Source organism: Xenopus tropicalis, chromosome 8 (genome assembly GCF_000004195.4).
Source record: "Xenopus tropicalis strain Nigerian chromosome 8, UCB_Xtro_10.0, whole genome shotgun sequence".
NCBI classification, from domain to species: Eukaryota; Metazoa; Chordata; class Amphibia; order Anura; family Pipidae; genus Xenopus; species Xenopus tropicalis.
The window spans coordinates 34,670,180-34,682,539 of record NC_030684.2 but is presented as its reverse complement, the minus strand read 5'-3'; the positions used below and the strand labels follow the sequence as shown (position 1 = coordinate 34,682,539).

Here is a 12,360-nt window from a genome sequence, read left to right as displayed (position 1 = left end):
TTATGGTAGGAAAAAATATGTCTGATGTGGTGCTTTGACAGACACACTCACTCTTTCTTTCACCTGGGCATGTTCTAGAAATTCCAGAAGTATCTACTTGGAAGAGGTACAATCTGCAAACTCCAGGCAAAGTATGACCTGCTGACGGAAGCCATAGAAAAAGGCAAGTTAATGAATTATTTTAGCCCTTGTTTGATAAAGGGACTAAGGAATACTTGTGTTAAGATGTCAGACTTGCTCACTTTTGAAAGGTGGCAACAACTTGCTGTTTTTCTGTGGAATCTGACTGATCGTCCCTTGCACCAAATGGATAGAAAGTAAAAGTTGGCCACATTACTTGGCATTCATTTGGGCTGACAGCCCAGACATTTGAAATTTCTCTTCGCTGAAACCTAAATGTTTGAAACTGCAACTCTAAGCACCCTAAATGGCATGGGCTCTTTGGGGCATGCTGGGAGTTCTAGTTCCCTGCGAATAGAGAAACCTTATTTTGACGTTCATCCAATTATTAACGATAAGTGATAGTGACATTTGTGCTACTTAATCGTGATGGTGATTACTTTTGGTCATATTTAACTGAGCTGTGGTTCTTTAAATAAAACCTATATGCATTCTGATGCAATTTGTCATTTCCATCGAGAGCCACAGATCTAAATCACAGACATCTGTGCAGTTTTTCCCCTTCTAGGTTTGTTTTTCCATTTTATCAGTTTTACATTAATCATTCATGTTCTACTTTGATGTCTGTCCTGTTGCTTGGCAGCCTATACATATAAGCTTGCGGTTATGCATGTCTGAGTGTTTATGAGAGCTGACTGTCTTTCTTACTCCCACATACCAGTTGGAAAGGAATGAAAAACAGCATATAAACAAAAGGTGTCTACTCCATATTGTCACAGTTGTAATTTTGTTGTTGCATCAAATTAGTAGTAGCACAAAAACCATATTAGATACAAAAATTGTAAAATGTATACATGTGTGAATACCATCAGAATAATAACGCACTGGCTCATAAAGATTGTAAATACAACAGGCATCAAAGTACCACAGGTCCAACAGGATGTACAGGATCCTATAGGTACCTGTGTTATGCCACATTGAGACAAGGGGTCTCCAGCATGGATAGGGTTCATTGGATCAAATATACATCTACGTGTATGCTAGGTTTATACTTTCACATATTATACAGAGCATTCCTTATATGCACAGTTACATTTCTACATGGAAGTCACAGTTGTCATACTGCTTGTCTTTGCTGAGATATTTTCAGTAGACTTCAAAGAAACATCCCCTCTATTAATCAGAAAGACTTCAATCTTCTTCTTAAAAGGCTTTAGCCATAGCAAACAATATGGCAACTCCCTATCATTCTTGTATAGGCATTCTGAGAATATTATGAATATTCTGAGAATATTATGAATAAGCTTTTTATTTATTGCTTTGAAAATGTGGAGAATGAGGGAATGGAAAGAGGAAGGCTGTGGGGGGAGGGGGGGGGAGAAGCAGTACAGAAAGTATTGCATCCAATCTGTTATTCAAAATATTACATTAGCAGTTCCAGTTCTTGCATTATTGTACTGTTTACAGCTGGGTCTAAAGACTAATTCACAACAATATGCAGTCAGCATAGCAATAAAATATACAGATGTAAGAAATTGCCATTATTTAGTCTGCCCATACCTCAACCATAAAGTAAAGTAAATGATGGAAAGGGTGTTACAGACCAAATCAAACCAACAGCTTTGTGTGATTTGGGTGGCATCCATTTCATTATAGCAATATCCTTATAAGAAGTAAATAAATTTTGTGAATGAGTAAGGGTGAAGACCCTTAAGAGCTATTAGTAGCAGCTACTTTTCCATGGCTACAAAACGCCAGAAAATACCCTGCCATAGACAATACTGAGAATTGCCTCTGCTAAAACACATGTAGAGACAGTTATCAGTAAATGATCAGCATTGTCTATTTTAGTAGCCTTAGGGCTCTGGCACACGGTCACCGGTGGGATGGCACATACTGCGCAGGCGATTTCGGCAAATCGCTGAAGTCGCCTTGCGAGGCATTTTCGGCGATATGCTGAAATCGCGCCGCCCCGTGTGCCATCCCACCGGCGGCTTACATTTTCGCCGGTGGGATGGCAACACGGGGAGATTAGTCGCCCGCGAACAGGGAGATTTGTCGCGGGGGACTAATCTCCCCGTGTGCCAGAGACCTTAGGGCCGTGACAGACGGGGAGATTAGTTGTTGTGCGACAAATCTCCCTTGTCGCGGGCGACTAATTTCCCCAAAATGCTGGTGGGATGGCATAAGTGGCGTGGCGATTTGCCGAAAGCGCCGAAGTTGCCTTGAGAGGAAACTTCGCTGATTTCGGCGCTGCGTATGCCATCCCACTGGCAATTTACATTCCAGTGGGATGGCGACTAATCTCCCCGTCTGTCACGGCCCTTAACAAGTAGCTGCTACTAGTAGCTCTCTGTGTCTTCACCCTTATAGTTTCAATGTATTTCCCCTTTATCTACATCACATTAAATGTATTAAGGCTTCATTGTTCAGTCAAAAGAATGAAATTCAATTTTTAGGGTCTTTGCAATAAAAAACTATGAACTGCTTTTATTAACAAACAAGAAATGAATTTCAGTTGTCTACAGGCGCTGATATAATGAGGCAAAATCATCTTTTTTTTTAATCAAGACTACAGGCAGTTATATAATGAGGCAAGAATAAAAAAAATAAACATGGACACATATCGAAAAACAAAATTCATCCTCTCTGTTTATGACTAATGTATTCTTTTTTTTTCTCCCCAGCTGCTGTGATGGACAGTAATATTTCTGGGTATGTATTTGTCTTTGTTGCACAGCATGTGGGAGGTAGGGAGGAGGGAGAATCTCACTCCCATATGACACACTGCAGGGTATAAGAAACACAAACAGCCTCTCATGTACTGTACATATGGCAAGCTAAACCTTGTTCTGCTCAAGAAAGGTCACTCTTCTTTCCTCTGGGTATTTGTGCTTTTAAGGGACACTCATCCTGAATAAAAATTAAAAATCCTAAGTATTTTGAGCTGTATTTTTCAAAATTGTAAAGCATCTGCCTTTGCTAGAGAATTTTGTATTTCAACATATTCCTGCTATGCATGTGCAATTTTTATTTTGCAGATAAAGAGAAACTGTTTCTCTATTGCTGTATTTTGATTGATTCATCAAAAATAAATATGTTTTTAATCAGCAGTTTGCTGTGTCTGCTTTATGGGCATGCACAAACATTCCGCTGCAGTATTTTTGCTTTTATCATAAAACAAAACATAGCAAACTGCTGATTAAAGAAGATCAACTATAAGGCCCAGGAGGCAAGTGCAATAGTGCACCCCTTAGTGCCCATTTAACAAAATGTACACCCTGGGCTTTTTGCTGTCTGCATGGAGCGCATAGAGCAGCGTCCACAGATGCAGCCCCGCCCTGTTCTAACTACCGGCCCCTAACATGGGGCGATTGGGCACTTTGCACACTGTGCTGGGCATTGTAAATGACCGCTTTATATTTTCAGGGCTTTATAAATTAGGCAGAAAGAGTTGATCTCAAAATACAGCAAAAGATAATCTTTTTCTGCAAACTAGAACATTTAGAAATAGTTGAAATATTTAAAAATACAAATGTTTTTTGGAAATGTCTTACAAATTTGATAAATAAATCATCGAAATAGTATAAAATAATGCCTTTTGCTTGCATTATACTGTTTACGTGTATTTTTCATTTGGATAGTTGTACAATCGAGTTTTAAAAAGATACTTATTGACTTTTGATAAATGCAGCCTGTAGTGCAACTTTTCTCAATCTGCAGTGGGTGGAAAAGGGGTATAAGTATTTTGTTTACTCAGAACTAAACATTTTATACTGATTTTAAAACCACTTCTCATGTAAATGGAAGGCATTTTGCTTTACACCGGCTTCCTGTCTGGACACTTTTTAGTATCCTGCTATAGTAAGTGCAAAAGATATTTTTATTCCTTTACTTTCCCTAATAAAAAACATTTTGTTATCAACAAGAATTCTGCATATTTCAAGGACTTGTTAAGAAAGTCTGTTTTAATTAACTAATCTAAAGTTCAAGGGCAGCTGCCATGATAAAGGGAGCCTTCTCCATTTTGAGCAGAACTTGCAATGTTATGTGGCCCTGGGAAAGAAAGATTAGCAATGTACACTCTGCTCCTTGTGCCCCACACAATGATTCACATATTTAATAGAAGCCAGGGAATTTGTGTGTTTCCTTATGTCAGGCATTTTAAAAGCATCAAGGGGGCTGTATAATGAATGTATAGCACAAGTGCACTTATGATTGTGTCCCTTTATCTTTTAACATTGCATAAGAAATAATAGTTTTATATTTTTTTTAATAAAAACTCAGGGAATCCATAGAATGTGCTGAGTATTAATAACACAACTTTTAATCCCCTGACAAACAAACAGTATCATTACATTTAAGTGGATTTTGTTGAAGGCATATGGGTCAGTGATATGTCATACGTTTAATAAAATAGTTATCATGTTTCTGTATATATTTCTTTAGAATTTTGTAAGAGATGTGAATGTTTTATCAAGGCTTCCTATTTTCTCATATACTGCGGATCCCCTTTGGGTTTACTTGACTTTTTTCACTCTTTCTATTCACTTTGTGTGGTTAGTTTTCAGCCCTGGGCCTAGGGAAAACAAAGCATAGGGCATATATCTATGTTTGTGTCTAAAAAGATATATATATATATATATATATATTTACTGTATATAAAGTTTATACTTTATACTTTCATTTAAAAAGAAATTCTTTTTTTCTGGTGTACAATCTTAAAACAAATGAACTGAAAAATGATTTCAAGGTAAACAATTCCTTCCTTTAAGTCTGCTAATAATTATACATTGCATTAAGTAACCAACAGGATAGGTTTGCCACCAGTATAGATTCATTCACCTTCTTGAGATCAAGGGCAAGGTATTGTATACTTATTACAGAAAAAAGCAGCAATTAACTAAAAAAATAGATTTACTTGCTAAAAATGGACTCTATAGGGCAGGGGTGGGCAAACTACGGCCCGCAGGCCACATCCGGCCCGTTGGTCTTTTTAATCCGGCCTACCGACTCCGCAAGTCTCATTACGCGAGACTTGGCATCTGGGACTGATGAGTGGAAACAGTGTAACGCTGGCCCGGTCCACCTGTGAGTCAATGTGGCCCCGAGCCAAAAAGTTTGCCCATCCCTGCTATAGGAGATGGCCTTCCTGTAATATTGACATTTCTGGATAATGGATTTCCAGATAAGGGATCCCGTATCATAATAAACCAAATGGAGAAATCCTTTCTTTGCTTTGCTTGTAAGGTTCATTCATTACCCTGTTTATTTTAAGGCGATGAGCTAATTTTAGGGTAGGCCAGAGAGGGAAAATTTCTTGCTACCTCAAAAGAGCATGTAATTGGTATCAGCTGTTTGGGCAGCTGGGCAGCTTTCTACCTTTCCAGCAAATACCCCTTAACCAGGAGAAGGTTCTCAGTTGGGATAATAATGCACATAGGCCCAAAAGTGTTGTATTGAATGGGTTTTAATGAATAATTAATTGAATAACACTTTCTAGGTATTAAAGTATTTCAAGACAAATATTTAATTGGCAAACAAGTATATCAACTAGCTTTTGCCCTCCAGTTTCTATGTTTTGCGTGGGAACTGACAACACCTGGTGGGAGGGCCATTGAGAAGGCTTCTAATTGGATTAGACCTTAGGCCCTGGCCCTGCAGTGATCCAGCATCAGGGAAAGATTTGGCAGGCATCACCATTTTCTGCTAACGGCTCCTTAGAAAAATGATTTAATTGTCAAGCTTGATCCCACAGATATCATTCCAAAATTCTTTCTAGGTATCTAATGCTATAAATGCTAAAACAGGCTCACTTATGTAACAAGAGCATTATATTCTATAAATGGGTGGAGCCTTTTGGTTTTCAAAAGTTCCTGTAAGTATTTCCATATATACATGAATGCACATACAGTCCAACGGTCGCCTTCACATTTGGATTTTGGGAGTTATTGCTCCCAGCAGCTGAATGGTTACAAGTTTGCAAATAAGCTTTTAGACCAAAGCAGAAATGTTCTAAGGTTTGTGATTTAATTTGACAATGCTGCTAAAGTGGAAGTGGATTTTGTGTGTAGTGTCAATTGTGTAACACATGGTTGATTTCAGGCAGCTGTCCAGCACCAGTAAGTCTCTGCGAGTGAAAAGGCAGCGACCGACATCCCAGTATAACCACAAACTTTTTAACGGGGATTTGGAGGAATTTGTCCAGGTATCTCCCCGTGTGCTGCCCCAAATTCCTATGCTTTCTAAGCTACCTTGAGATGATTTGGGCTGCAGCTTTTCAGTGTTGTCCAACCCAGAATCCTTTGCTGTGTGTAAGAACCACAGCAAGCTAAAGAGATTGGAACTAGCAGATATTCTTAACGGCTATTAATGTACTTGGCAAAGGCATTGGCTGTCTAAATTTTCAAAACGTTATCTTCAAATACTCACTAAAAGTGTGCAAAAGTCTTCAAATTTAATTTGTGAAAAATTATGTTACCGCTTTTATTTTTTCACCTTTTCACTCATTTTCTGTTTCCTTCTCTAATTCTCTTATTACATGTCAAAGTTATTGTTGTCCTTTATTTCTGGTGACTTCTTACTTCTGACACAAACCCTGAAATCTAATTTGCTCTTGTATGAAAAGCCACATATGGCATTTTGCAAATATTGCATAAACTTACAACTGCTGGGTAGCTTTTTAGTACATATAATGTTTTTCAAAATGCAGGGGAAGCCATTTTTCCTTTTTCACGGGTAACTTTTAATGCAATTATCATCAGCTTTGGCATAAAGCAAGAAAACAGGTTTCAAGTCTTCTCAAACAGCATCCTGTCCATGTTCTGCCAAGGTATACACTATTGTACAAGCCAGTTTTCATACAAGAGTATTTCTTAAGCAGGTTACTTTCTCCTATTGAAACTCAGCTTTGGGGTGCTCAGGAATATGGCTAAAAGAGCTGGGCCACATTCCCAGAATGTATTGAATAACATACTGCAAGTAATGACTTTTTGAAATGAGCTATGTTCTCTTTCCCTTTTTTTAACAATGTATGTTTTAAAAAATGAATCTGTTTTGATTTTGTCCCAGTTGCAGGTCAATAAGACAGATTGCTGACTGATACATGAGTTCAGGACTGTCTCGTTGAAGGCCTTTTTTTTGTCCTCCATTCTGCTATCTGGCTACTAGACTCCTGTGCTTGACATCATCATTTCAATATTATCCGGCCCTACTTGTGCCTGCACCCCGAGTCTTTCACAGAGCAATTGTAAATGGATATAATAGGTTTTGGCATTTCTCTGATGCTGCTTAGAAAAATATCAACTAATGCAACCAATGAGGTTGTCAAACTTTTCAATTCAAGCCCCACTTGAAAGTCCATTCTTTGACCAGTAAACTTTTCATCAGGGCCCTCCTTAGATCATGAAGTGAATACAGATATAAGTAAATATCAATGTATTTATCATAGTTTCAAGAATATCATAGAGAGCAAACATTCACCCCAAATCTCACCCTAACTAGAAGGGCAGTGGCTGGGCCCTCTATGCCACTGCTCAGAGCTCCCTCTTTACCCATAGGACTCAAAGCTCCCTCTTTACCCATAGGACTCAAAGCTCCCTCTTTACCCACAGACTCAAAGCTCCCTCTTTACCCATAGGACTCAAAGCTCCCTCTTTACCCATAGGACTCAAAGCTCCCTCTTTACCCATAGGACTCAAAGCTCCCTCTTTACCAATAGGACTCAAAGCTCCCTCTTTACCCATAGGACTCAAAGCTCTCTCTTTACCCACAGACTCAAAGCTCCCTCTTTACCCATAGGACTCAAAGCTCCCTCTTTACCCATAGGACTCAAAGCTCTCTCTTTACCCACAGACTCAAAGCTCCCTCTTTACCCATAGGACTCAAAGCTCCCTCTTTACCCATAGGACTCAAAGCTCCCTCTTTACCAATAGGACCAGCCCCACATTTTGGGAACCACTAGTTTATAACAATCCAGCTTACTGATCTTATATGAGAGGGAGGTTCTATCTATCGATCTATCTATTTATTATCTATCTTTCTATCATCTATCTATCTAAACTGGGAAAAAAAATAGAAAGTGGTTGAAAAAAATCATTTGTGGTATACTTTTTGAAAAAAAAATTATATGGAAGTGAACTGCCCTCTATTTTAGTTTGTTGTACTCAGGGCCCTCCTTAGATCATGAAGTGAATACAGATATAAGTAAATATCAATGTATTTATCATAGTTTCAAGAATATCATAGAGAGCAAACATTCACCCCAAATCTCACCCTAACTAGAAGGGCAGTGGCTGGGCCCTCTATGCCACTGCTCAGAGCTCCCTCTTTACCCATAGGACTCAAAGCTCCCTCTTTACCCATAGGACTCAAAGCTCCCTCTTTACCCACAGACTCAAAGCTCCCTCTTTACCCATAGGACTCAAAGCTCCCTCTTTACCCATAGGACTCAAAGCTCCCTCTTTACCCACAGACTCAAAGCTCCCTCTTTACCCATAGGACTCAAAGCTCCCTCTTTACCCATAGGACTCAAAGCTCCCTCTTTACCCATAGGACTCAAAGCTCCCTCTTTACCCATAGGACTCAAAGCTCCCTCTTTACCAATAGGACTCAAAGCTCCCTCTTTACCCATAGGACTCAAAGCTCTCTCTTTACCCACAGACTCAAAGCTCCCTCTTTACCCATAGGACTCAAAGCTCCCTCTTTACCCATAGGACTCAAAGCTCCCTCTTTACCCATAGGACTCAAAGCTCCCTCTTTACCCATAGGACTCAAAGCTCCCTCTTTACCCATAGGACTCAAAGCTCCCTCTTTACCAATAGGACCAGCCCCACATTTTGGGAACCACTAGTTTATAACAATCCAGCTTACTGATCTTATATGAGAGGGAGGTTCTATCTATCGATCTATCTATTTATTATCTATCTTTCTATCATCTATCTATCTAAACTGGGAAAAAAAATAGAAAGTGGTTGAAAAAAATCATTTGTGGTATACTTTTTGAAAAAAAAATTATATGGAAGTGAACTGCCCTCTATTTTAGTTTGTTGTACTCAGGGCCCTCCTTAGATCATGAAGTGAATACAGATATAAGTAAATATCAATGTATTTATCATAGTTTCAAGAATATCATAGAGAGCAAACATTCACCCCAAATCTCACCCTAACTAGAAGGGCAGTGGCTGGGCCCTCTATGCCACTGCTCAGAGCTCCCTCTTTACCCATAGGACTCAAAGCTCCCTCTTTACCCATAGGACTCAAAGCTCCCTCTTTACCCACAGACTCAAAGCTCCCTCTTTACCCATAGGACTCAAAGCTCCCTCTTTACCCATAGGACTCAAAGCTCCCTCTTTACCCACAGACTCAAAGCTCCCTCTTTACCCATAGGACTCAAAGCTCCCTCTTTACCCATAGGACTCAAAGCTCCCTCTTTACCCATAGGACTCAAAGCTCCCTCTTTACCCATAGGACTCAAAGCTCCCTCTTTACCAATAGGACTCAAAGCTCCCTCTTTACCCATAGGACTCAAAGCTCTCTCTTTACCCACAGACTCAAAGCTCCCTCTTTACCCATAGGACTCAAAGCTCCCTCTTTACCCATAGGACTCAAAGCTCCCTCTTTACCCATAGGACTCAAAGCTCCCTCTTTACCCATAGGACTCAAAGCTCCCTCTTTACCCATAGGACTCAAAGCTCCCTCTTTACCAATAGGACCAGCCCCACATTTTGGGAACCACTAGTTTATAACAATCCAGCTTACTGATCTTATATGAGAGGGAGGTTCTATCTATCGATCTATCTATTTATTATCTATCTTTCTATCATCTATCTATCTAAACTGGGAAAAAAAATAGAAAGTGGTTGAAAAAAATCATTTGTGGTATACTTTTTGAAAAAAAAATTATATGGAAGTGAACTGCCCTCTATTTTAGTTTGTTGTACTCAGGGCCCTCCTTAGATCATGAAGTGAATACAGATATAAGTAAATATCAATGTATTTATCATAGTTTCAAGAATATCATAGAGAGCAAACATTCACCCCAAATCTCACCCTAACTAGAAGGGCAGTGGCTGGGCCCTCTATGCCACTGCTCAGAGCTCCCTCTTTACCCATAGGACTCAAAGCTCCCTCTTTACCCATAGGACTCAAAGCTCCCTCTTTACCCACAGACTCAAAGCTCCCTCTTTACCCATAGGACTCAAAGCTCCCTCTTTACCCATAGGACTCAAAGCTCCCTCTTTACCCACAGACTCAAAGCTCCCTCTTTACCCATAGGACTCAAAGCTCCCTCTTTACCCATAGGACTCAAAGCTCCCTCTTTACCCATAGGACTCAAAGCTCCCTCTTTACCCATAGGACTCAAAGCTCCCTCTTTACCAATAGGACTCAAAGCTCCCTCTTTACCCATAGGACTCAAAGCTCTCTCTTTACCCACAGACTCAAAGCTCCCTCTTTACCCATAGGACTCAAAGCTCCCTCTTTACCCATAGGACTCAAAGCTCCCTCTTTACCCATAGGACTCAAAGCTCCCTCTTTACCCATAGGACTCAAAGCTCCCTCTTTACCCATAGGACTCAAAGCTCCCTCTTTACCAATAGGACCAGCCCCACATTTTGGGAACCACTAGTTTATAACAATCCAGCTTACTGATCTTATATGAGAGGGAGGTTCTATCTATCGATCTATCTATTTATTATCTATCTTTCTATCATCTATCTATCTAAACTGGGAAAAAAAATAGAAAGTGGTTGAAAAAAATCATTTGTGGTATACTTTTTGAAAAAAAAATTATATGGAAGTGAACTGCCCTCTATTTTAGTTTGTTGTACTCAGGGCCCTCCTTAGATCATGAAGTGAATACAGATATAAGTAAATATCAATGTATTTATCATAGTTTCAAGAATATCATAGAGAGCAAACATTCACCCCAAATCTCACCCTAACTAGAAGGGCAGTGGCTGGGCCCTCTATGCCACTGCTCAGAGCTCCCTCTTTACCCATAGGACTCAAAGCTCCCTCTTTACCCATAGGACTCAAAGCTCCCTCTTTACCCACAGACTCAAAGCTCCCTCTTTACCCATAGGACTCAAAGCTCCCTCTTTACCCATAGGACTCAAAGCTCCCTCTTTACCCACAGACTCAAAGCTCCCTCTTTACCCATAGGACTCAAAGCTCCCTCTTTACCCATAGGACTCAAAGCTCCCTCTTTACCCATAGGACTCAAAGCTCCCTCTTTACCCATAGGACTCAAAGCTCCCTCTTTACCAATAGGACTCAAAGCTCCCTCTTTACCCATAGGACTCAAAGCTCTCTCTTTACCCACAGACTCAAAGCTCCCTCTTTACCCATAGGACTCAAAGCTCCCTCTTTACCCATAGGACTCAAAGCTCCCTCTTTACCCATAGGACTCAAAGCTCCCTCTTTACCCATAGGACTCAAAGCTCCCTCTTTACCCATAGGACTCAAAGCTCCCTCTTTACCCATAGGACTCAAAGCTCCCTCTTTACCCATAGGACTCAAAGCTCCCTCTTTACCCATAGGACTCAAAGCTCCCTCTTTACCCATAGGACTCAAAGCTCCCTCTTTACCCATAGGACTCAAAGCTCCCTCTTTACCAATAGGACCAGCCCCACATTTTGGGAACCACTAGTTTATAACAATCCAGCTTACTGATCTTATATGAGAGGGAGGTTCTATCTATCGATCTATCTATTTATTATCTATCTTTCTATCATCTATCTATCTAAACTGGGAAAAAAAATAGAAAGTGGTTGAAAAAAATCATTTGTGGTATACTTTTTGAAAAAAAAATTATATGGAAGTGAACTGCCCTCTATTTTAGTTTGTTGTACTAAACTGCGGAAGACTTTTGCACAGTTGTGACTCCTATTTGTATATTTCCACCTTCTTACATAGGCTATAGATATATAGATATGCTGTCTTTCCTTGCTTTAGTTAGTTTCCTTATATACTTCCTTCTCTTTTTCTCTTTCTTGCTTCCAACCTTTTCTTTCTTTTGTGCTGCTGTCAGGAGAAGGAGGTATCTGTCCCGCGCACAGGTACACTTCCGGCAATCTTTTGCTGTGCTTATTTCATTATTGAAAAGGTTTTTGAAACACTTTAATTTTTGCTTGTGCTGAAATTCTGGCCTTTTGTAAGCTACAATAGCATTGTCAGCCCATGATTAAAGTTAAAGTAAGTATAAATGGAAAGCTGAAGTTGGGGCTTGATGGCAGTTGT

The 12,360-nt window shown here is 39.8% G+C and overlaps 1 protein-coding gene across 5 annotated transcripts in view; it reads left to right on the top strand.

The window, feature by feature from the left end:
* Positions 1 to 12,360, top strand: part of arhgap4 (Rho GTPase activating protein 4) — a 76,832-nt gene that overhangs the window by 49,754 nt on the left and 14,718 nt on the right. For 2 of the 5 annotated variants that reach the window (XM_012968090.3, NM_001130333.1), the window contains 3 exon segments: positions 79 to 163; positions 2,808 to 2,835; positions 6,226 to 6,328. In XM_012968090.3, the coding sequence (XP_012823544.1) occupies positions 79 to 163; positions 2,808 to 2,835; positions 6,226 to 6,328 (216 nt within the window). 5 annotated transcript variants of the gene reach the window in all.